At 35.7% G+C, this 24,263-nt stretch overlaps 1 protein-coding gene across 4 annotated transcripts in view; it reads right to left on the reverse strand.

The window, feature by feature from the left end:
- Window positions 1-24,263, reverse strand: part of EXOC6 (exocyst complex component 6) — a 164,983-nt gene that overhangs the window by 76,915 nt on the left and 63,805 nt on the right. For all 4 annotated transcript variants that reach the window (XM_037156602.2, XM_037156601.2, XM_037156604.2 and 1 more), the window contains 5 exons: window positions 20,282-20,379; window positions 15,272-15,377; window positions 10,697-10,806; window positions 3,121-3,232; window positions 1,524-1,658 (listed from right to left, as the gene is read on the reverse strand). In XM_037156602.2, the coding sequence (XP_037012497.2) occupies window positions 1,524-1,658; window positions 3,121-3,232; window positions 10,697-10,806; window positions 15,272-15,377; window positions 20,282-20,379 (561 nt within the window). The remainder of the gene's footprint in view (window positions 1-1,523; window positions 1,659-3,120; window positions 3,233-10,696; window positions 10,807-15,271; window positions 15,378-20,281; window positions 20,380-24,263) is intronic.

A 24,263-nucleotide genomic window follows, 5' to 3' on the forward strand; every position in this document is an offset into this window, starting at 1 on the left:
GGACATAAGGACAGAGATCAATAAAAAATAGAAGGAAGATTGTACAAAATCTAATATAAAAGTAAAGAATCAATTTGTCCTTGGATAAATGAGTGTCTAAAACCTTGTGGAGTTTTCTCCTACATTACAGCATTTATCCTACCACATCATCAAGTGTCTTTTTATAGTTTATTCTCCTGTGAGCTTCTCAAAGATAGAGTTACACTTTTACATTCTCATCACCGAAGAGTTCTCAGAGTATATATGATGCGCAAGTGGAACTGTGCTAAGTATCCCCATTAATCATCATAATAACTGGATGAGGTAGGTAATATATTGCTACTCTAATTTTATAGATAACAAAACTGGGAATCACTAAAAGTAAAAATTGTGCCAAGCCACACAGCAGTCTAACTCCAGAGTATATATCCTTAGTTGCTATACTATTTTATCTGGGTAAATGAATGAGTGCTTTGTCCAGCTTCTGCCTCAGTTTTAATAACTAATTTTATCAGAGTACTCAGATATTATCTGCATTTGTGCCTTTTGGGTCAGGATGATGACTATATGAGCTCAAGAATAACCACGGAAGCATAAGATTTGGAGGCCATGCAGATAATTTTAGAAATTTAAGGGTAATTTCTGGACTTTGTAAGTCTAGTTACTGTTAACATTTAATTAGTTATTTCTAAATACAAGTATACTGAATTTTTAAAGTGTAAGTGATTATATCATAAGTTTAGGAGATAAATTGGGTAATTTATAATATAGCAAGAGCAGAAAGATAAGAGTTTTTTTAATAGAGAACTCAGAAAAGGCTGTGTGGTTAAATTAGCAAGTGTATTTTACAGAAAAGGGATCAATAAGTGGTTTACATTTGTTTAGCAAAATACACAATGCAAAGCAATTTATATTATAAGACTATGCCAATCCCGTGTCTATATAACCCCAAATCAATAAAATAATAAAATAGATTATAAAACAAATTTATGAAAGTATCTAATCTTCCATTCCATTTAAAACAACCATTAATTAACCTTTCAGTGTATCTCATGGTATTACACAAACAGAAACCTGTCTGTTCCTATAAAAACAGGACTTTAATAACCTGTAATAAGGTATTTACTTTTTTTCAGCTCAGAGCCAATTAAGGACAAAAAGCCAATCTTACACTTACCTAATTCATCTTACATTTTTAATTTCTAAACACACATACATATACACATTATATAAAAAATTATTTACTGAACTGAGAGACATTAATGAAAATTCAATGAGACCAATTCAGTACTACTGGAAGTCTTCAACACAGAAACAAAATGTAACGTAGCTCTAGAAAATCAATACACTTTTCTCCATATTAATAAGATGTTTAAAATGCAAAAAAGGAACTGACATTTATCTGCTCACTGCTGACAATGATTATCTCTAATATTCAATTGTTACGAATATAATAAAATCATGTATATAATGAAAATTTTCTTTAATTTTTAGAAGTTTGCTTGCAGTGATTGAAATAAAAAGTGGTCAGATTTTTTACATACCTTAAAAGTAGAAAGTCCATAAAGTCTTGTGGTATGAACAGTTTCTTGAGAAATATTTGTAATGTTAGTTATAAAGTCCTCAAGGTATTTGCAAGCTTGTTCCAGGTGTGTTGTGTTTATGATAATCTGTACTAGCTGGAGAATACGAAATATATTTGGTTACATGTATAAGAAGCTATTTGATTTAAAAAAAACAGGATGATTACTTCTAGTGACTGTACTATTTATGCATGATTATAGCATTACAGGATATAACTGATTACCTGATTTCAAAAGCCTGCTACAAATACTTAAGAATGCTATCATTAGAAAAATAAAATAACAAAGAATCTAACTGCCTATTAATTTAAAATAATGTTTCAAAGTACTTTTTTTAAATTGTATACATTTACTAAGTAAAAAAAGTGAATATTTTCATTCTTCATGTAAAGTCTGGCAATTATAAATCTACATATATGTTACAACACCTTAAACTACAGTAGTTGCCCCTTATTTGCAGGGGATATGTTCCAACACCCCAGTGGATTCCTGAAACCATATATAGTACTGAACACTATACATACTCTGTTTTTTCCTATACATACATATCTGTGATAAAGTTTAATTTATAAATTAGGCACAAAAAGAGATTAACATCAGCAATAATAAAATAGAACAATTATAAGACAGAAAACTGTACTTGAACAATTAAAATAAATAAATTTAATTTAAAAAATAAAATAAAATAGAACAATTATAGCAACATACTGTACTAAAAGTTGTGTGAATGTGGTCATGATGTTTTGGGGGATCCCTTGCTGAAGTCTTCTTATAGATTCAATACTTTCTTGCACAATACACTGCTGTCATTGGAACATGTTTTCTGCGCATGTCTTCCATTCACAAATTTAACACCTTTTCCATCTTAACTTATCAAGCATTGTGGCCCAACCTTTGCAGTTTGAGGTACAACAAAGCTAGCACAGATTTCTTTTTCCTTCTTCACAATTTCATAGACAGAAGATGGTTCTTAAGAGCTTAGCCACCTCAGCATACATTTTTTTCTTTCCTCATTAATTCAAGCACTTACCTTTTCACTTAAAGGAAGCCCTTTACAGCTTCTCTTTGCCATATCAAATTGCCAGCATCACTACTCTTGCACTTTGGATCCATCATTAAGTAAAATAAGGGTTATTTGAATACAAGCACTGTGATACCATGACAGTTGTTTAGATAACTAAGCTGGCTACTAAGTAACTACTGGGTAGGAAGTGCACACAGCAAGAACATGCTGGGCAAAGGGATGATTCATGCTCCGGGCTGGACAGCATGAGATTTCATCATGCCACTCAAAATGGCATGTAATTTAAAACCTACAAATTGTTCATTTCTGAAATTTTCCATTTAATATTTTTAAACTGCAGTTGACTACAGGTGACTAAAATGGTAAATAAGGGGAAACTACTGTATCTATTCCTCCTGTAAAACACTTTTCCTTTATGTTGCTTAAGTTTACATTGATGCTTTTATTTGAACTAGAAAGCTAGTTTTACAGGATGGTACTCAGCAATAACTTATAATAATTTTCACGTTGTGGAACATTTGGTTATAAACCTACCTCTGTCAAACCTATGTGAGGTTTTCTAATAAGGTTCAGTAAACAGCTATTCAAAGTTCTGGTCAGCAGCAGATTTGTAGATTTTCTAAGCATATCATCTATTTCTGTTGAGCTGAAAAAAAAAGTTAATATTACTAAGCTTTCTACAAGGATACATGCACTTAGGTAGTCCCCTAAATAATTAATACAATTGAGTAAAATAATTTGTTCCACTTCAATCCTTTATATCTTTAGTAAATTATAATCACCCATATTTCTTAAATCACAAATTTTAATACAATTTAATTTCAGGGATATTTGGATTTTTAAAATTTTATTTACTTATTTTTAGACAGAGGGGAAGGGAGGGAAAAAGAGAGGGGAAGAAACATCAAAGTGTGGTTGTTTCTCACATGCCTCCCCTACTGGGAACCTGGCCCACAGCACAGGCATGTGCCCTGACTGGAAATCGAACCAGTGACCCCTTGGTTCACAAGCACATGCTCAATCCACTGAGCCACATCAGCCAGGGCACAAAAGGAATATTTCCATAAAGTGGAATATTCATTTATGGCATAATTTGAATGTATTAAATTAACCATTACAATAAAACCATGTAGTACTTAGTATATGAAAATAAAATTATTGTTAAATTATGGCTCCATTATAGAACAATCACTTTCAAAAACACTTCATACACAATTATAGACAAAATTACTGTTAAAATGAAATTTACGTGAGCTCTTCCCAGAAATAACTAATTACTAGACTTAAATTTTTTTAAGATTATTTATTTATTTATTTTTTGAGAGAGGAAGTGAAGGAGAAAAAGAGGGAGAGAAACCTCAATGTGTGGTTGCCTCTCCCATGCTCCCTACTAGGGACCTGGCCCACCACCCAGGCCTGTGCTCTGACTAGAAATCAAACCGGTGACCCTTTGGTTCACAGGCTGGCACTCAGTCCACTGAACCACACCAGCCAGGGCTAGATTTAAGTTTAATATAATTAAGATATCCATTTCCATTGAGATTTTTAAAAGAGATTCAAAGAGCTATATTTAACTACCTTACACTAGTTTTAATTTGGCGCAAATAAAAAAAAAATGGTGTTTCTTAATGTCTTAAAGATTCCTAGGCTAGCACTAAGAAGCTTATCTTCTCCTAACCACTAGGCCTTCAATTTAAGTAAATAATGATTTCTTGTATACAGCTTTACTATCAAAATGGTTAAACTGTCCCTAAACCAAGTTTTCTCAGGCTCAGCTCCATTGACATTGGAGGCGAGATAATCCTTTGTAGTGAGTGGGGGCTGTCTTACATGCACAGAAGCATGTTCAGAACAGCATCCCTGGCCTCCACCCACGAGATGTAGACAGCACCCCTCCCCTAGTTGTGACAACCCCAAATGACTCTACACATTGCCAAATGTCCCTTGGGGGGCAAAATCACCCCAGTTGAGAACCACTGTCTTACATATGGGCTAAATTTTTTCAACTTTTTAGTTTATTAAAATATTACAAATCTATGAAGCACAAATATTTACTAGTTTATATTTATTTTAAAAATGCAAGCAGAGCAAAATTTGGTAAAACACAGGTCCTTCCCACTACTATTTTATTTAGAGTTTTCCATTTTAATGCAAGCCATCTTTTCCATTTCTGTCAACCCTAATTCTGGCAGACCTGAGGAGAATATCTCCCTCTGGTTCTTTATATCTAAAATCAAGACTTAATAGGGATGTGTTACCAATAGGGCTTCAAGGGGACTTAGCGTTAAAGTTTCAGAAAACTCTTTCTAATATGTCATTAGTATCCCCATCACCCTGATAAAAAGGAGGTGGTTGTCAACTCCTCTGTTTTCCTTTCTGACACACTCAAATTATGCTTAAAGACACCTGTATGACATTCTTGTCAGGTAAAATATTTGCAAGTGAAAGGGAGAAATAGATAACCTATCATGATGAATAGTATCTTTCCTTTCATTTTGCTAAACTCCCTTGAATGTCGAGTAGGTACATGCTTCTTCTCCCATTAGTAAAAGCAGAGAAAGAAACCCCACCAGGACCTATTGCCCTATTTGTGCCAGCAAGATTTACCTGACAATAACCAGTATTTTGTCCTAATTGAGCAATTTTCCCTTTAACTCCCTGCCCCTTGAGTCTATAATGTGTACTTTTCCTAATTTTTAAAAAACATTTCACAGTAATTACATCTTAATATACAGTAAAACTCCTTAAACATAGTTTTAACCTCTTATGCAAACTGGAAAGTTCTTAGAGATCATATTAGGTCCAGATGTTTCCTCTACAACTAAATAATCGAGACTTTGGCGCCTATTCATAAAGGCACTTCATTCTCTGGCCCTGCTTTTATGCATATATAAAAAAAAAACCAAATTTTTGTGCTGTAAAAGCTCTTAAGTATCTTCTAGTTCTAAAAACCTAACTCCAAAATATGTTTAAATATAATAAGAAAGCTTTAAACACAGAAAGTGATTTTTCCCGTAACTCCTTAATGACAAATAAAAAAACAAAGCAACTCTAATAGCTCAATTTTAGGGCACAGATGTAAATTTTTAAAATAAAAATATATGTCAGAAGCTGATAATCTAGAATAAATTTAGATTTACACATTTATTAACTATGCTGTCACTGTATTCTGAATTATTATTCTCAATAACATAATGAAAATAACCAATGAATTTAGTAAAGCATAATTTTTTACAAATGTAGGCATAAAGCCTTGTTGAATGAAAAACATGCTCACAGAGCACTAACTAGACAACTGGATACTGAACTAACAAAGTGATTAATATTTTCATGAAAGAGAGAAGAAAAAAACTGACAACATTCACTTTTTATTTAGAATGCTAGTTGATAATAGGTGAATGCGTGAATTGCTGTTTTTGAAGGTGACTGACTATAACTAGAATCTATTTGAGAGTGTATAAACATATTCAAGCCCATCCATATGTAAATCAAGTCATTCCCTGTCCCTTGATTTCATCTAATAATTCACAAGTGCTCTAATTTCAAGCTCCTAAAACTTCTTGTACATGTTTCCTCCTCACTGCCATCACTGATCCTGATCATTTCAGGATCCTTTTCTTGAACCACTGCCTTCACTTCTTCGGCATGACAACTTTTCTTATCCCCTCCAGTTTATCATCCACTCAGATGCCAGAGTACACTTTCTATAATATAGTTCTAATGCCCATCCTTAGTTGAAAATTCTTCCACAGTTCCCTAATCTTACAAGATAAAACACTCCAAGCACTAGTCTTCCATCTAATATTGTAGAATCCCATCCTCTCCTAAGTGCTATGTCTACCACATACCAGGCACTATACCAAGTGCTTTATACACACGTATTACCTCATTTAATTCTTACAACTACCCTATGAATTATTTTCTTCATTTTACACATAAAACCCCTGCAATTTAAACAGATTGAGTCATCTGCCCAAGATCCAATGACAGCTAGTGAGTTTCAAGACTCAAACTAAGGTCTAAGTCTGAAGGTTATGTTCTTAACCAATAAACTGTCTCTGCCTTAGATCAGAACTTTAGAACGTTAAAGGAAAAACAAGGTAGGCATAACCTATTGGTGGTTTAGTTCAAGCTACAGAACTATCTCAGACAGTTCAAACTCCACTACTGAGAACTACCATTGTAATAGTCAGTTGTTCCTTTTCTGTTTATAGTCATCTGTCTTTCAAACGTCAGGTTATATTGTGTGTCATGTTGGGCAGCATAAAGAATACATTACCTCTAATGAGGTAATATATGAATTTTATGATTACATTTAAAGCTACTGTGTTTTATAACCAAAGACATTGAAATTAAGAACAATCTAACAATAGCCAGAGAGGAGGGGGGAGGAGGGAGGGGACAGTGGGGGTAAGGGTTTTCCGGAACTACTATAAGGACACATGGACAAAACTGAGGTGGAGGGTGGAAGTGAGGGAGGGAGGTGGGATTGGCTGGGGTGGGGGGGGAAATGCAGACAACTGTAATTAAACAACAATAAAGTGATTAAAAAATGTTTTAAAAACCTACTGTGTTCAAAATATATCTGTGAAGACTTTGGAATAAGAGGCTAGGTATATGATGAAGCTTAAGGCGGTGGTTCTTCAACTTTACAGTACATTACAAACACACAGAGAACTTGGTAAAATCCAGGGTCCCATCCTCAGAGTTTCTAATGCAATGGGCCTGAGGTTGCATCTCTGACGATTTCCCATGTCATACTAACGCTGCTGGTCTGGGGACTACGGTTTGAGAACCACTGGCTTACGAGAAACACAGAGCAAAGCAGATGCTATGAGTTAGGTATTTGTCTTCCTTTCTTCTTCTTTCCTTTCCAACTCACACTATTAAAGAACAAAAATTAAGAAATCCTTTCAAGAACCCCTATTCACAGGAAAAAGCAGTGCAAAATCTAAAGTCAGATACTCTTATACTCTGGCAGAGTACACATTTCTTTTTCCATTTATTTATATGTTATTTAAATCCAAAATAATAATTACAATAAGAGGCACAGATACAATAAAGTATAATTTAAAAGCTGTCATTGTTTCATTGTTTCAGCTTGAAAAATAGACAATTCTTATATCTGAACTGACTTCATGCCTTTTTATGACTTAACATTAGAAAGCATTTAACACTGAAGGATTACTTCCTGCTATTCAGTATACAAATTCAAAAGAATAAATTTCAGAGAGGGAGACATTATATCATGAAAGCCAGCATCACCACTCTCTGCTCCAGAGAGTATCACAATCAGAAATACACCATACAACTGTACTGCAGGGTCTGTCTAGGTAGTTGTTCACCCCTTTACGTCAGACTCTGACTGATATGGGAGTCAGAAGAACTGCTCCTTCATCCCAACTATCATACTAATTGGCTGGGTTATTCTGGACAAATGATGTAGCCTCTCTGAGCCTCACTTTCCTATTACCAAAACAGGGATACTACCACATTTCCTATTTCCATAAGTGTAGGACATTACCTTCATCATACCAAATAAATGGTATCTTCTTGTTTACGAAATCAAGTTGGCTATAAATACCAACAGTTGCTGTGCTGTGCTCCGTTACTGAATATGACATACCAGTTTGATGCAGCATTCTTTATTAATTCTATTATTTTGTATGAATCCTTACTTTAAGACTATTTGAGAAAAACAAAACTAGTAAGAAGACCAGCTTTTGACAAGCCAATGACATACATAAGGAAAGGATACTGTTTAGCTACTCGTAACCTAAGCAGTTAAAAAAAAACCTAAAGTAAATAAGAACTCAACAACTAAAGAAAAAAAGGGATACTGATACAACTGATTCAACAACAAATGCAAGGTGTGAACCGCATGTAGACACTGATTCAAAAGTACCAACTATAAAAAGAAGTTTTGGGGACAACCAGGAAAATATTGATATGGACTAGGGAACTGATGATATTTTGGAATAGTGTTAACGATAAGTGGGTAAACATGAACTGTTGTTATTGATTTTACAAACATACTGAAATATTTAGGGGTAAAATTTGATTATCTGCCTTAAAATACTTTGGCAAAAAAATAAAGTATGGCAAACAAATGAAAACATATACCTTGTTCATGGATTGGAAGAATTAACATCATCAAAATGTCCATACTACCCAAAGCAATATACAGATTCAATGCAATACCTATTAAAGTACCAATGGCATATTTCACAGACATAGAACAAACACTTCAAAAATTTATATGGAATCATAAACGAGCCCGAATAGCAGCTGCTCTTTTGAGAAAGAAGAACAAAGTACGAGGGATCACAATACCTGATATCAAACTGTATTACAAAGCCACTGTAATCAAAACAGCCTGGTACTGGCATAAAAACAGGCACCTAGACCAATGGAACAGAATAGAGAGCCCAGAAATCAACCCAACTCTCTACAGTCAATTAATATTTGACAAAGGGGGCAGTAACATAAAATGGAGTAAAGATAGCTTCTTCAACAAATGGTGTTGGGAGAACTGGACAGCTACATGCAAAAAAATAAAACTTGAGCACCAACTTACACCATACACCAAAATAAATTAAAGGTGGATAAAAGACTTAAATATAAGCTGTGACACCATTAAAGTCCTAGAGGAGAACATTGGCAAGAAAATCTCAGATATTCCACGCAGCAACATTTTTACGGATATGTCCCCTAGAGCAAGGAGTATAAAGGAAAGAATAAACAAATGGGACCTCATCAAAATAAAAAGCTTCTGCATGGCTAAAGAAAACAGTATTAAATTAAAAAGACAACCAACTGTATGGGAAAACATATTTGCCAATGATACCTCAGACAAAGGTTTAATCTCCAAATTATACAAAGAACTTACACGACTCCACTCTAGGAAGACATCTAACCCAATTAAAAAATGGGAAAAGGACTTGAACAGACACTTCTCCAAGGAGGACATACAGAATATCCAGAGACACATGAAGAGATGCTCAATATCGTTAGCTATTAGAGAGATGCAAATTAAAACCACAATGAGATACCACTTTACACCAGTCAGGATGGCTATCATAAACAAAGCAACAAACAACAAATGTTGGAGAGGTTGTGGGGAAAAGGGGTCCTTAGTTCACTGTTGGTGGGATTGCAGACTGGTACAACCATTATGGAAAACAGTATGGAATTTTCTCAGAAAAATAAAAATCCACCTGCCTTTTAACCCAGCAATTCCACTGCTAGGATTATATCCCAAGAATCCTAAAACATCAATTTCAAAGAACCTATGCACCACAATGTTCATAGCAGCACAATTTACAATAGCCAAGAGTTGGAAGCAACCTAGGTGCCCATCAGTAAATGAATGGATCAAAAAATTGTGGTACATATACACAATGGAATTCTATGCAGCAGAGAGAAAGAAGGAGCTACTACCCTTTGCAACAGCATGGATGGAACTGGAAAGCATTATGCTGAGTGAAATAAGCCAGGCATTGAAAGACAAATACCACGTGATCTCACCTTTAACAGGAAGCTAAACAACAAAACAAACAAGCAAACAGAATAAAAACAAAGACACTGAAATAGAGAACAAGTGGGCAGCGACCAGAGGGGAGAGGGAAGGGAATTTAAGGGGAAAAATGGGGAGGGATTTTGAGGAACAAATATGAAAGACACAGGGATGAGGACTGGGGGCGGGGGGAGGGTAGGAAATGGGAGGAAGGTGGGGAGACGGGGTAGGGGGGGGCTGGGATGGGAGAAATAGACAAAAAACTGTACTTGAAAAATAACTAAATAAAATAAAAAAATAAAGTATAGCAAAATGTTTATTACTGTTAAATCATTAAGATGCTGAGAATATAGGAGTTTCCTATTCTATTACTTCTCTTTTTATGTATGTTTGAAGATTTACATAATAAAAAGGAATTAAAAAGTAAAAAAATACATATATCAGATTTATAGCAACTTAACCCCATATATCACTAAAATATGGCAGCCTTTCCAATGAGATAATAATCCATTAAAAAGTAATGACCTAGAAACAAGTGTTAATGTTTCATAACAATAGCTATGATAAGGATACATTTCTTATTAGTAAACTTACCTCCGGTGCAGTGACTCTGAAAATTTAAGGCTGGCATAAATAAATTCTTTAACTTGAATGTAAATATGAGGCACTGACTGAGACATGGGGAATTTCTTTGGGAAAGATTGCTGTAGAAAGAAAAAGTTGATGTTTTCAAAATTTTAGAAAAAGATGTTCTAATCATCTAAAAATACAAAAATTAAATTGGTTGCACATTTGAATTAATAGTAAATACCTTCATCTTAAAATCTACTGTTATATTTTTACATTATTTTTGAGATTTTATAGAAAATCACAATATTTCTGAATAAACTAATGTAGCAAATTACCTGTTTCTTAAATCATACTGTTAGACTTCTAACAGACAAAGCATATATCAATACCAGCATACGTTTTGACAAATATCCTGTAGAAGATGCCTAGATGTCAGCTGCCTGCTTCTCTGAATCCATAATACAAGAGTTAAGTTGGTCATGAAAGTTATGGACCAGCTCCCTGGCTTAAAAGTCATCAAACAATTCTAAGACTCCCTTCACTGACTCTCAACGAAGGCTTGCTGCCAATTCAAGAAGGTATCCATTTCTTTCCATAACTTCTAGAACACCTTACAACAGCTTTCTAACCAGTACACCATCAAACACTGGTAGCTATTGTACAAAGCTAACAGTTTACAATGAGCTTCTTAGTTAAACTGCTTTGTCAGCCAACATCCATTAGTAAATACTTTGCTTCTAAAAGGTAAATTCTCTCCAAGATTTTTAACAAAAGCCCCTTATTTACACCTCCTGAAGTCTAATCTATACTCCTATCTCCACATTCATTGCAACTTAATTGTTTCAGTGAAAGTACCCTCACTGAAGTCACTAATGACCTTGTAAATGTTAAATCCAGTGGACTTTTCCAGCTCTCCTGTTACCTGACTTATCTAAAGCATCTGACACAGATGGCCTCATCCTGCTTCTGAAATGACCTCTCCTTCCTTGGTATCCATGCCCCACACTGGCTTTTCTCTTATTTCTCCACCTTCTCTGTATCTCCTCCCCTAGCCACTTCTTAATTAGTGCCCTAGGGTCTCTCCTACATCTTCTCCCCTTCTTACCATATATACTATCCTTATGATCTTGTCTACTCTTATGACGTCATCACCATGCAAGTGCCCCTATCTCCCAAACCTATAAAATCAGGCCAGATCTTTCTCCTGAAGTCCAAATCCAGGTATTTATAATCACCACTTGGACACACCTCCATTTGGCTGTAACACTTAAACTGTAACACTTGTGGCTGCATACCAGTTTTTCATTGTGTTCGAGAGAAACTCGATAGATCCAAAACTGTAATTATTGTCCCTGCCTTCTAAATCTGCTCCCCTTGCATGTCCTACCTTAGTGAGTGCTACCCCTGTCCAAAGCAGAAACTCAGCTCTCATACTTGACCCTTCTATCTTTGTCATCTCTCATATGCAAATGATCACCAACTTCCCTTTGTTTCCACCTCCTAAACACCTCTTAAATTCCAGGGCCATAACCTTCATTCAAGTCACCCATCTCTCTTACCAAGATAACTACAACAACCCCCTAGCTGGTCTTCCTGCCTCTAGTCTAACCTCTTGTCCAATCCACTATCCACACATTAGCCAGAGAGCTCTATTTGGAAGATATTTTGGCTTTAAGAATTTATTTTAATGATATTAAAGACAGAATATGAATACATTTTAATTTTAGCCAAAGAGTTCTAATCAAATTATCACAGCTATCTGTAAAAAGAGGATTTTTGTATACGTATTCAGTCTTACTCTTTTTCACTCATAATTTACACTGAAAAGCACAAATCTGACTATGTCTCTACTACTTAAAATCTTGTGGAGACTTCTTATAGCCCCCTCATGATAAAGGCTAAACTCTCTAACACTGTTTAATAAGAGATTGTACAGTCTGGCCCCTCCTATTTCGTCTTCATTTCTTTGTCTTCATCTCTTGTACTTTATCAACTTTACACTTTTTAAAAAAGATTTTATTTACTTATTTTTAGAGAGAGGGAGAGGAACATCAACGAGAGAAACATGGCTTGGTTGCCTCTTGCATGTCCCCAACCAGGGACCTGGCCCACAACCCAGGCATGTGCCCAGACTAGGAATTGAACTGACAACCTTTTGGTTCACAGGCTGGCACTCAATTCACTGAGCCACACTAGCCAGGGCTCAACTTTATACTTTAATCACAGAATTATAGCCTTTCTGCTATAATTCTTCCTCTAGAGGAAGCTGCTTCCTCTATCTTGAGCAGTGAATTGTAATTTCCTGTTGACTATAAGCTCATTGACAGCAGAAACTGAAAACTAGCATGTAGCACTGTGACTACTATATAGTAGCTGAAAACAAGTATTTGAATGGACAAATTATTCTTAAGTATGTCAGGCATAAGGAAACTTACAACCAGCTGACAGCGAAAGCATTCATAGAAAACAGTTTCTCTCCAAAACTGGTAGGTTCAACCTTTCCAAATTTAGAGACTCTATTAGGGGTACTATAAAAATCAAACTAAAGAATTGCTATTCTTTAAAATCACCTAATAATAATGTAAGTGCTAACTCAGATGCAATTTATGCTTCGCAAATAATGTAATACCAGTTATTTGGAAGATATTGCAGCTTGAAGAATTTAAATGACATTAAAAAACAATATGAATACCTTCTTATTTTAGCTAAACGGTTCTAATCACAGCTCTCTGCAAAAAGTCCTATTTTTGCATATATGTTCAGTCTTACTCTTCCTCATTCATGATTTACACTGAAAATAATAACTTAAGTCATTTTGAGAGACAGTTTTACATCTTTCCTAATAGTTTCAATGGAAAGATATACTTAAATTAGGAAAATAAATAAATATATACACACACACAACGAAGAGACTACTATTAAATAATTTGGGGGATTTCTTTTTGTCAAATTTAAATTTTTCATGTAGCCTTCGCCTTAGTTTTTCCTTTTAATGATAAGTAATATACGGACCAATAAATACAACTGCTAACAAGTTTAACCTACTATATATTTTGGAAGCACTCTACAAGCTAAGTCAAATGTCCTATTAACTATAAACCTATTTATGGTAGAATACTTTAGTATAATTAGAAGGCACATTACAGGTTATTCAGTTTAACCTCCTCACTTGATGGATGAGTCACAAATGCCCAAACAGGGTAAGTCACTAGCCCATAATAAGCCACAGGCAGAACTGGCATATGAACGCAGATCAATCCAATGCTCTTTATGGAGATACTACAGCCTGAATAAACGTCATTCCCAGTAACCAAAACACAAAAGCAAGCCATGAGATGGAGAATATTCTGGTAACATTTCTTGACAGAGACAACTTTGATTAGGGCTTTAAAAATATATATTTAGAATAATTATTCTGGTCCTTTGTGTATCAGAATATAGCTATTAGGTTTATGCAATGGCGGTGCTAGCTGTAATCTATAAGCTAAGCACTTAATTACCTGGTCCTATATTTCATCACGATTACACATAATATGCTTAGTTTACACATATGACAGTATTACATAAAAATTACAATCACCATTCACACATTCCACTCGGAATTCACTTTTGCTAATCGAAAAGGGATAAAAATGTAGAAGATGACTGAATTATAGAGCTGGAAAAATAATAAAGAATAGTATGAAGAAAAAAACAAGAATAAAGAGAATTAAAAAGGTGACAATAATCGGAAATATGACGCCCTTTTCCTGTGAGAGCTGATTCCACCCAGAGGCACTGGATAGGCATGTGTGTGTGCACGCACATGTGTGCAATCATACGCAGTCCCAGATTACTCTACATACTGGCATATTTCCTTTCTGCATCCTGTCTTTTGTTCAGACATCTTGGCTCCAAAAATACATAATCCTCCTTCAAGAAAAATCCACAAGAAAAAGCCACTGCCTTCACTCTTACTTAACAAAGATAACTTTTTTGTAGAAGTACATAGAAAGCTGCAAAAGAAGATCTTCCACAGTGGTGGACATTTCAAAGAAATTCTCCTGTCTTTGAGAATATACTTATTCCCATAATCTACTCAACATTTAGTATATCTAATGTGGAATCCATCCAAGGTAGCAACACCTGCCCTGAGAATCCACCTAACATTTGGGACAACTGTTCCTAGTAGCCCCAGGAAAGTCCCTTCTTAATTTCACCAAAATAGTAATAGTAGTAGCAACATAATCTTTTAAAAAACATAATTAATCTTAAGTATACAATGAAAGTCTCAAAAAAGAGAGATTCTCACTTACAGTGTCAGGTTAATAATATGTAGCAATAAATACCATGAGTTTGTTTTTAAGAGAATTTTTGAGTGAAGAGGTGAGGGGATTAAGAAGTAGAAATAGGCAGTTACAGAGTAGCCGTAGGGATATAAAGTACAGTGTCGGAAATGGAGTAGCCAAAGAACTTATACACATGACCCACGGACATGGACAACGGTGATGGCCTGAAGGAGTGGGGGTATAGGGTGGAAGAGGACAAAGGGGGGGAAAATTGGGACAAATTGTAATAGCATAATCAATAAAAAATAACTTTAAAAAAACTGGCTTGTACCTTTTCAAGGTCTGGATCTTGAAAGGGAAATTTACTGATGACTGCTTTATATTCTTCCTCATTAACAACAGGGATGGGGCTATAATTATCTTCTTCAAAAATGTCCCTGTTAAAAAAGAAGAGAGAATTAAAAATTTAACATTAGAAAACATACCCTTAGAGTGCTATTGGAAATTTTTTTTAAAATCCCAACTACTACCAAAGCATTTCAATTTGTCAGCTAAAGATCCAAGTAGGAAAGTACTGGAAGATCATCCAGAATTCTAAAACTCGGGACCAAATAAATCTTGTCCCTCAAAATTCATGTGCACTCTATTCTTCCACTGTTTCTTTCACATCCTCTCAGTACTTTAGTTTAGTTTTCTGGTCTAGCTCAACTCTGAAGAGAATATACCCTAAATGAACTCATTATCCATCATGTATAACAAAAATCAAAGCCCTGAAAGGGGGTATTCCAGCTGCATTTCTTAAAAAAAACAATTCTCAAGTTGCACGTCTTGTCTCTTCTTTCTTCCCAACTAGATAAGCTCCTTGAAAATGAAATGATGCCTTCTATTGTTTAGTCTCTCATAATGTCATCAGCAAAGGACCTTTTATGATTAGTAAGGCAGAGCAATATACTACTCACCAAATATCTAAGTGCCAAATATCATGGCCCCCCCCCTTGCAAACAGGCAGAGCCATATGACCAGTTTTGGCCATTGGGCTATAAATGGAAGAGATATGTATCTTCAAATCTAAAGCACTTATGAGCTACCTGCGTGACCCTCCTTCCCATGGTACAGGGGAAATCACATGTTGAGAAAGAATCACAAATGCAAACAGCCTGGACTAGGACTATTAGACTCATTACGGTATCCATAGAGATTTAAGTCATTTTTATTTCTGTAGCATAATCCAGCCTGTCCTAATTATACCTGCTGTCCAATCACCAACTTCCTTTCAATCAATACTTTAGTTTAATTAATATTTATTGAGCACCGCTTATATGCAAAGCTGTGGGCTAACTGTGATGGAAACTTCCTACCTCATGAAAATAAAAGCAAGATCTGTTTTCAAATCTAATAGGAGAGCTATTCAAACACATTTATAATGTTTATAATGATATGTTATACACAGAAATAAAAGAAGTGCAAGGTTCAGAAATAGGACAAAGGAAGGAGTGATTAACAACATTATCAGAGTGGGTGGGGACATCTAATGAAAGTTTTACCTGAAGCTATGGACTTCATGAAGTCTTTGAAGATGAAAAGAAAAAATTCTAATGAGATTATGCAAGAACAGCATTTCAGAAAAATGAAACATAACATGCAAAGCCATAAGGTGTAAATAACTATGAACGTAGTGGGAGGTGTAAAATCACAGGTAGACAAGTTTCACTGAAGTGTAGTATATATCAGGCATATGGCGTAAAATGAGGCTGGAAAGGTGGACAACCTGAGGCATGCAAAATTTATACTGTAGGCAGTCGAATACAATTAATAAGTTTAAGGCAGAAGAATGTGGAAGATAAACTGGGAAAGGGACACTTATGAATACGGGCCATTTAGAAAGACTGAAGAATAATCTAAATAGGTGATGGGGATTTGAATGAAAGCTGTACTAGTAGGGGCAAAAAGAAAGTGGCAGAAACAACAGTTTTTAAGAAATATAATAGATAGGATTTTAAAACTAAATTTGAATTATAAGGGAAAGTAGAACCCTGACAAATCTGCATTTTCTCGACAAGACAAATGGACAAATGCTGTACAAAGTCTGTCTACAGAGTATCCAGCCACACAATATGAAAATTAGAGACCTTTGTTGAAGAAGATACAAGATAAAAGAAACATTATACAGAGGACAATGACACCTCAGTCCCATTCAAAGTGGGCACCTTGGGACCCCACACAGTTCTCCCAATTGCCATCAGCTGCCTTGTTTTATTTTCCTGAATCTTAACAATGGTCTGAAATCTCTTCCCTTTCAAAGGTGATTTTAGTTTTGGGAAAAGCCAGAAGTTGCAGGTTGCCAAATCTGAGCTGTAGGGGATTTGATTCACCTGGGTGATTTGATGTTTCACCAGAAAACTCTGGAAGAGACATGATGCATTGGTGGGCACATCGTCGTGATGAAGCTGCCAATCACCAGTTGCCCATAGCTGCAGCCTTCTAAATTATTCTAACAGTTTCCACAGAGGAATGTTTAAGCTTAAAGCAAAATCTGATGCAGATTTGTTGCTTGACTCACTCAGTCATTTTGACTGTGATGGCCACACAGTACACATGCTCTCTCAGTGGCATCTACCACCCCCACTGACTAGTGCAGTGAAGTTGTCACTGTTCACCCATGTGCATCCCAGTCACTCCTTGGCTGCCAGGTTACATTAATGTTGTGCAAACTGTTCTCATATTAACAATGACTGGACTTTTTCTAGACAGACCTCATAAACCTCATCTCATCAGAGACATTTGCTTAGATAAGGAATACAAGAGAAGGACATGGTTTGAGTAGTGGATAATTGATGTCTAATTGATAAATGGGTCTGGGGTCTTAAGGAGAGGCTGGAAATAAAGGCACAGGTTTTTAAATCATGGTGTACACAAGTTAGTTAAAATAAGGCTCTGTTCACCAAAAATACAGTGAGAGGCTTCAATTTACTCTATTCCTTCTAAATATTGTTTAGAGTAAAGAGTTAAAAGGCAAGTTGCAGGGAAAGAAACTACTAAAAGACCATAAACTACTCACTTTATACAAATGCCAGGAATCACTTAATATACAAGGAGAGATAATTTAATGAATGGTATATTCATATTCTAAAAATGTTAATGTAGTCTTGAAAGTGATGTATTTACTGAACTAAATTCTATAAACACTTACTCAGTCCTTACACTGCAAAGCACTATACTTGGGCTAGGCAATCAGGAATATAAATAAAACATGGTGCTCACAATATAGTTGGAGAAAACTACACACAGATAAACTATGACAGTAGTCAGATTATAAATTCCATCATGAAAGTAGACAAGTTTTAATCACTTAGTACTGATGATAACTTTTACTTTTTACCCATTTAACTGTCAGGCTGTCAATTCACTACTTATAAAATCTTTGAAGAAACAGGTAAGGGATAAGAAGACATTAAATTCTGCTACTTCTTACAATCTAAGCAAAACAATGATCTAGAAGGACAATGAAAGAAGTCAAATGTCTTTGGGAATTTTATACCACAATTCGCATGCTATCATTTGTTCTCCCAACGATTACAATGGATGATGTTAATCTTATCTCTCCCAGAGACAAAACAGTACCTCATAGTTTCTCCCCTATTGGGGGAGCAATCTCACTGCTAGAAGACTTTCGATAGATAAGAGAGAATAGCTGACTCAATAGAAATCTGTCAACAATGTGAAAATGTAAATAAACACTCTTCTGAAGAGGGCAAGTTAATAATGTCAACTTTGTAAGTAAAGATTTTATATATATAAAGGTTACACACACAGCTATTGTATCATCACATTATATCATAGCATATATATTATAGATTACTACCCCATTAAAAAGCACATTGATTTCTAAAATACTAAATGTCAAAAATTGTTGATACTTATACATGATTCATCAAGACTGTCAATATCCATTTGGGACAACATCCCAATAATATCGCTCCTAAGAAATGTTAATACAAAAAGCTTAAATAAGGATTTATTTAGTTGGTTTTAATAGAGGTATATCACCTTGTGAATCACTTAGGTATCTTAAAAAGAAAGACTTCTGTCACAATATTCAGAAGGTCAGCCCTCCACAGTTTCAAAAATTGATGGGGTAAATGCCAAGCTGGTGTTAAATCACTTAACATATTTTCTATTTCAATCTCATCAAATATTATTGTCACATTATCATATTACGGATGACCTAAATCTAAGATCTCAAGATTGACTTTTTCTTGAAAGGAAGGAAGGAAAGAAGGCAGGGAAGGAGGGACAGAGGAAAGGAGGGAGAAAAACTTTCTAGAATTTGAAAAGGAAGCAGATTTTTCTTTTCATGGCAATAGAAAATTGCACAGATATTAAAACTCTTTGTCTATGCCCTACAGGGAATTGAGTAAAGCAAAAGTAATTGTCCTAATTAGATGCTTTAAGACCTTAATTTAATTATGGTATTTGTAAAATATTGCATTTTTCCAAACAAAATTTAAAAGCTGTACATTTCTAATATTAAATATGTTTCAATACTTATAGCCTTTTACCTAATCATTTACTGGGAAAACAAACTACAGAGATTAGAACTAAAAGTAGTGCATTTAAAAATTATTTATCAGTGATGCAGTCACTGTAAAAAACAATATGGCAATTCCTCAAAATATTAAACATATATTTACATATAATCTAGCAATTCCACTTCTGGGTATATACCCAAAAGAATTGAAAACAGGGACTCAGACAAATATTTGTATACTAATGTTTATAGCATCAGTATTCACAATAGCCAAAAGGTGGAAACAACTCAAATATCAACATAGATATATCAACAATAAATAAAATGTGGTATGTACATATAATAGAATATTATTCATCCTTTAAAAAATGAAATTCTGACACATGCTACAAAACAAATAAACCTTAAAGACTTCATGTGGAGTGATATGATCCAGACACAAAAAATACAAATATGTATTTAAATATGTATGCTCCCACTTATATGAAGTACCCAGAGTAGTCAACTTCATGGATTCAAAGTAGAATGGTGATTTCCAGGGGCTAGAAGAAGAGAATGGGGAGTTATTGTTTAATTGGAATAGAATTTCAGATGCAAAAGTTCTGGAGAAGGATAGTGGTGATGGTTACAACTTAAATGTACTTAGTGTCACTAAACTGTACATTCTTAAAAGGTTAAAATGGTAAATTTTATGTTATACATATTTTACCACAATAAAAATTATAAGCATTTTTTATTGCTAAATACAAAATCAATTACTTTAGCATCTGACCAACTTTTTCACCACATTAAGGCACGATGGCTTAGACTAACCTGAAAACAGCAGCCCATTTCTTAAGCAGTGTTTCATTGTATTGATCTCTTATTTCAAATAAAAGGTCAAAAAGTCGGTTCACTGGAAAACCATAACCCTAAAACACACACATAAAAAAAGGCAGATAAACAAACCAAATAAATAAAAATACTCACTTTTAAAATATTGGTAATACTGGAGAACTGTTTGAAAGTGAACTAACTATATCACATACTGCATTATATGCCATTCCAACGGTATGAAAAAAATCCTTTGACTTTCTACTAATTTGCATTGGGTAAGAAAGTGTCTAGACACCCTGGCTGGTGTAGCTCAGTGGATTGAGTGTGGGCTGCAAACCAAAGGGTCGCCAGTTCAATTCCCAGTCAGGGCACATGTATGGCCAGGTCCCCAGTATGGGGCGTACTAGAGGCAACCACACACTGATATTTCTCTCCTTCTCTTTCTCCTTCTCTTCCCCTCTCTCTAAAAATGAATACATAAAATCTTTTTTAAAAATCTTATGAAAAACACATTTAAAAAAGTGTCTAGAAAGTTTTATGAAGCTCGAATAATTTTCCATTTTTTCTCTCTCCAATCACTCTGGATTTTTTTGTTAGCCTTTAAAAGGATCAGAAGTCAGAACTGGTGAGAAGGTTCAAAATTAATGATCTACATAATTGTGTCTTCAGAAATGTTATCTAAATAGAATTCAAGAATAAAAGGAAATATATTCTGTCTAAAACATGCTGGCTTCCTTTTGCATCTTCAATTTAAGATTGACTTTCTTGTATAGAAAAAATTTACATCTTTTAATTAAACATACACTCTCCAAAACTGTCTTTCCAACTCCAAATTCACTGAAATCTTACCCATATCAGGACCAAACATTTTCACTCACCTTGCAGAGCTGTCAAGGTTTACATCTTATCTCACCCTGTTAAGAACCATTCCAGGACCTGCCTATTCATTCCACTGTGTCTTTAACTCCCATAGTTCCTTTCTCTAGGCTCAATAAATATGCTAAATTGCCTTCCATCTTTAAACCAAGAACAACAAAAGAAAAAAAGTCCTCCCTCAATTTTCTGTGCCCTTCCAGCTGACTCTCTTGTTACTCCTTTCATACTCAAACCCTAAAACAACCAAACTCCAGGCCCTATTCCTTTACTGAAACTGCTCTCAACAATACAGACTATCTCCCAAATATAAAACTCAATGATCTCTCACTCTACCATAACTCTCTTTTTTGTAACTCTATAACACCACTCTCTCTCCTTGTTCTCCTTTAATCTGTAAATAATCCTGCTTTCTTTTTTCTCCTATCTCAATCTTTCAATCTTTTCTTCTAATTTTCAAGGGCCCTCTCAAGTCTTTAACTTCAAACACCATGTTCTCTCTATTGTCCTGAATCTGTATCTCCAGCCATACCTCTGTAAATTCCAGTAATTCAATTCTAACACCTGTTATACATCTCTAGTCCTTCTGCCAGCACGCACATTAGAGTTAACTTATCTCCTCTCTTTCTAACTAAATCAAGTGTTTTTCTTATTTCCTATCTCTGTTAATAGTCCTATCATCAATACAGTTTATCAGGAAAAAAATTTTTAAATCATCTAAATGCCCCCTCGTAGAACCACCTAATCAGTCACCAAATTCTTTCAATTTTACCTTTCACAAACCTTTCAAATTTATCATTCTTCGCCATCATTTACTATCTTTCTTCCAGAAATATTCCCAGTGCCACTGCTTTATTTCATATTTCAATTCTTTAATATCAGATATTTCTTTCATATCTCTGAAATTCCAACCACCTGTCTCTTTCAACTCAATCTATTGACTAGACCCTCCAAATTATCATTTAAAAGAGCAATGGTTAAAAACTACAGAAGGCTCACTAAAGTCCCACAAGATCTACCACAACCTGGGTCAATCTACCTTACCAGTTTCAGTATCACTATTTGCCCTTCTTTGCTCAAACCCATATTCTACAGCTTCTAACACCATCAAGTTGCTCAACTAGTCTCATCCTTACCATATCATATCTCTACCTATAGTTTACACATGCTAAACTATATACAACTCCATAGCAAGGAGTCCCGGCCCCACAACAGGCCTCCCATCCCAGAGTGCCAGTGCCAGGAAGGTAAGTTTCCATAACTTCTGGCTGCAAAACCAGCAAGGACTGAATCAGTGGAAGAAACTTCTGGAGTCCCAAGCAGCTCCCCTTAAAGAACTCACACAAGGACTTACTCAGAATCACTCCCTCTGAGCTTCAGCACTGGGGTAGCAGCTTGAAAGGCACGAGTGGCACACAGGGAGGAACTGAAATTTCTGGCATTAGGAGAGAACTGGGGGACATCTTTCTCCTAGACGGAAAGGCAGGCAGAGGCCACTGGCCCTTTTCTAAACTCTCCTCACACAGAGCCACAAAGCCAGCAGGCAGGTGTCATATCTGAGGCTCCATCAACCTGGCTAACACTGTTTACCCTGCCCTGGAGATCCTCTGAGGCACCATGCCACCCAAATCATAGCTGGTAACAGCAGCTTTTTCATATGAATAGCTGGTCTTGGTTCATGCTTCCCAACTTCCCAAATCCTCTCAAATAAGCAACAGTTGGCCTCAGTGAGCCACCAGCTTCCCTATTGCTTGCTAAGTGGCCCCAGGCCCAGCATTAGAAGCAGCCAGCCTAGGTTCACACCATGGCTTTTGCCTGGGATTCTCAAAGCTCAGCACAAGTAGCAGCCGACACAGATTGCTTTATAGCTCAGGCAGGGTGGCCCCAGGCAAAACACAGGTCGGGGCTGACCAGGGCCTGCACCACCCAGGAAACCCTAGGGCCTGGACAACTGAAGACCACAGCGGAGCACCACCACACTGCCCTGCACAGCAGATCCTCCATTGATGGTGGCAGTTGGTGATCAGTGGTCACAGACAATCTTTGCAGCTGACTGGACTGGGTAAATCCCTCCCAGTGACCTGCCACCAGCATACAAGGTTGAACTATAAGAGGAAGTTGTACTCAGCTCACACAAAGGGCACACATCAAGTACTCAGCCTGGGTGATAGGGGAGGCTGTACCACTGGACCCTACAGGACACCTACTACATTAGGCCACACTATCAAGACACGGAGTCAAAGATGCTCTACCTAATACATAGAAACAAACACAGGGAGGCTGCCAAAATGAGGAAACAAAGAAACATGGCCCAAATGAAAGAACAGATCAAAACTCCAGCAAAAGAACTAAACAAAATGGAGATAAGTAATCTATCAGATGCAGAGTTCAAAACACTGGTTTATAATGAGTCTAAAGGAACTTAGTGAGGACCTCAACAGCATAAAAAGCAATTCAGTCAGAAATGAAGGGTATGCTGATTAAAATAAAGAACAATTTACAGGGAAACAACAGTAGAGTGGATGAAACTGAGAATCAAATCAATGTTATGGAACATAAGAAAGTGAACAACAACCAATCAGAACAAGAATAAAAAAGAATTTTAAAATATGAGGATAGTGTAAGCAGCCTCTGGTACAATTTCAGGTGTTCCAACATTCACATCATAGGTGTGCCTAAAGGAGAAGAGAGAGAGCAAGAAATGGGAAATCTATTCGAAATAATAATAAAAGAAATCTTCCCTAATTTGGTGAAGGAAAAACACATGCAAGTCCAAGAAGCGTATAGGGTCCCAAACAAGATGGACACAAAGAAGCCCAGTCCAAGACACATCATAATTAAAATGCCAAAGGTTAAAGATAAAGAGAGAATCTTAAAATCAGCAAGAGAAAAGCAATTAGTTACCTACAGGGGAGTTCCCATAAGACTGTCAGCTGATATCTCCAAAGAAACCTTGCAGGCAACAAGGAGCTGGAGAGAAGTATTCAAAGTCATGAAAAGAAGGGAACTACAGCCAAGATTGCTCTATTCAGCAAAGGTATCATTTAGAATCCAGTGACAGATAAAGAGCTTCACAGATAAGAGAAAACTAAAGTTCATCATCGCC

This window comes from Artibeus jamaicensis, unplaced genomic scaffold (genome assembly GCF_021234435.1).
Source record: "Artibeus jamaicensis isolate MK-2021 breed Jamaican fruit bat unplaced genomic scaffold, CSHL_Jam_final contig_332, whole genome shotgun sequence".
In the NCBI taxonomy this organism is placed as follows: domain Eukaryota; kingdom Metazoa; phylum Chordata; class Mammalia; order Chiroptera; family Phyllostomidae; genus Artibeus; species Artibeus jamaicensis.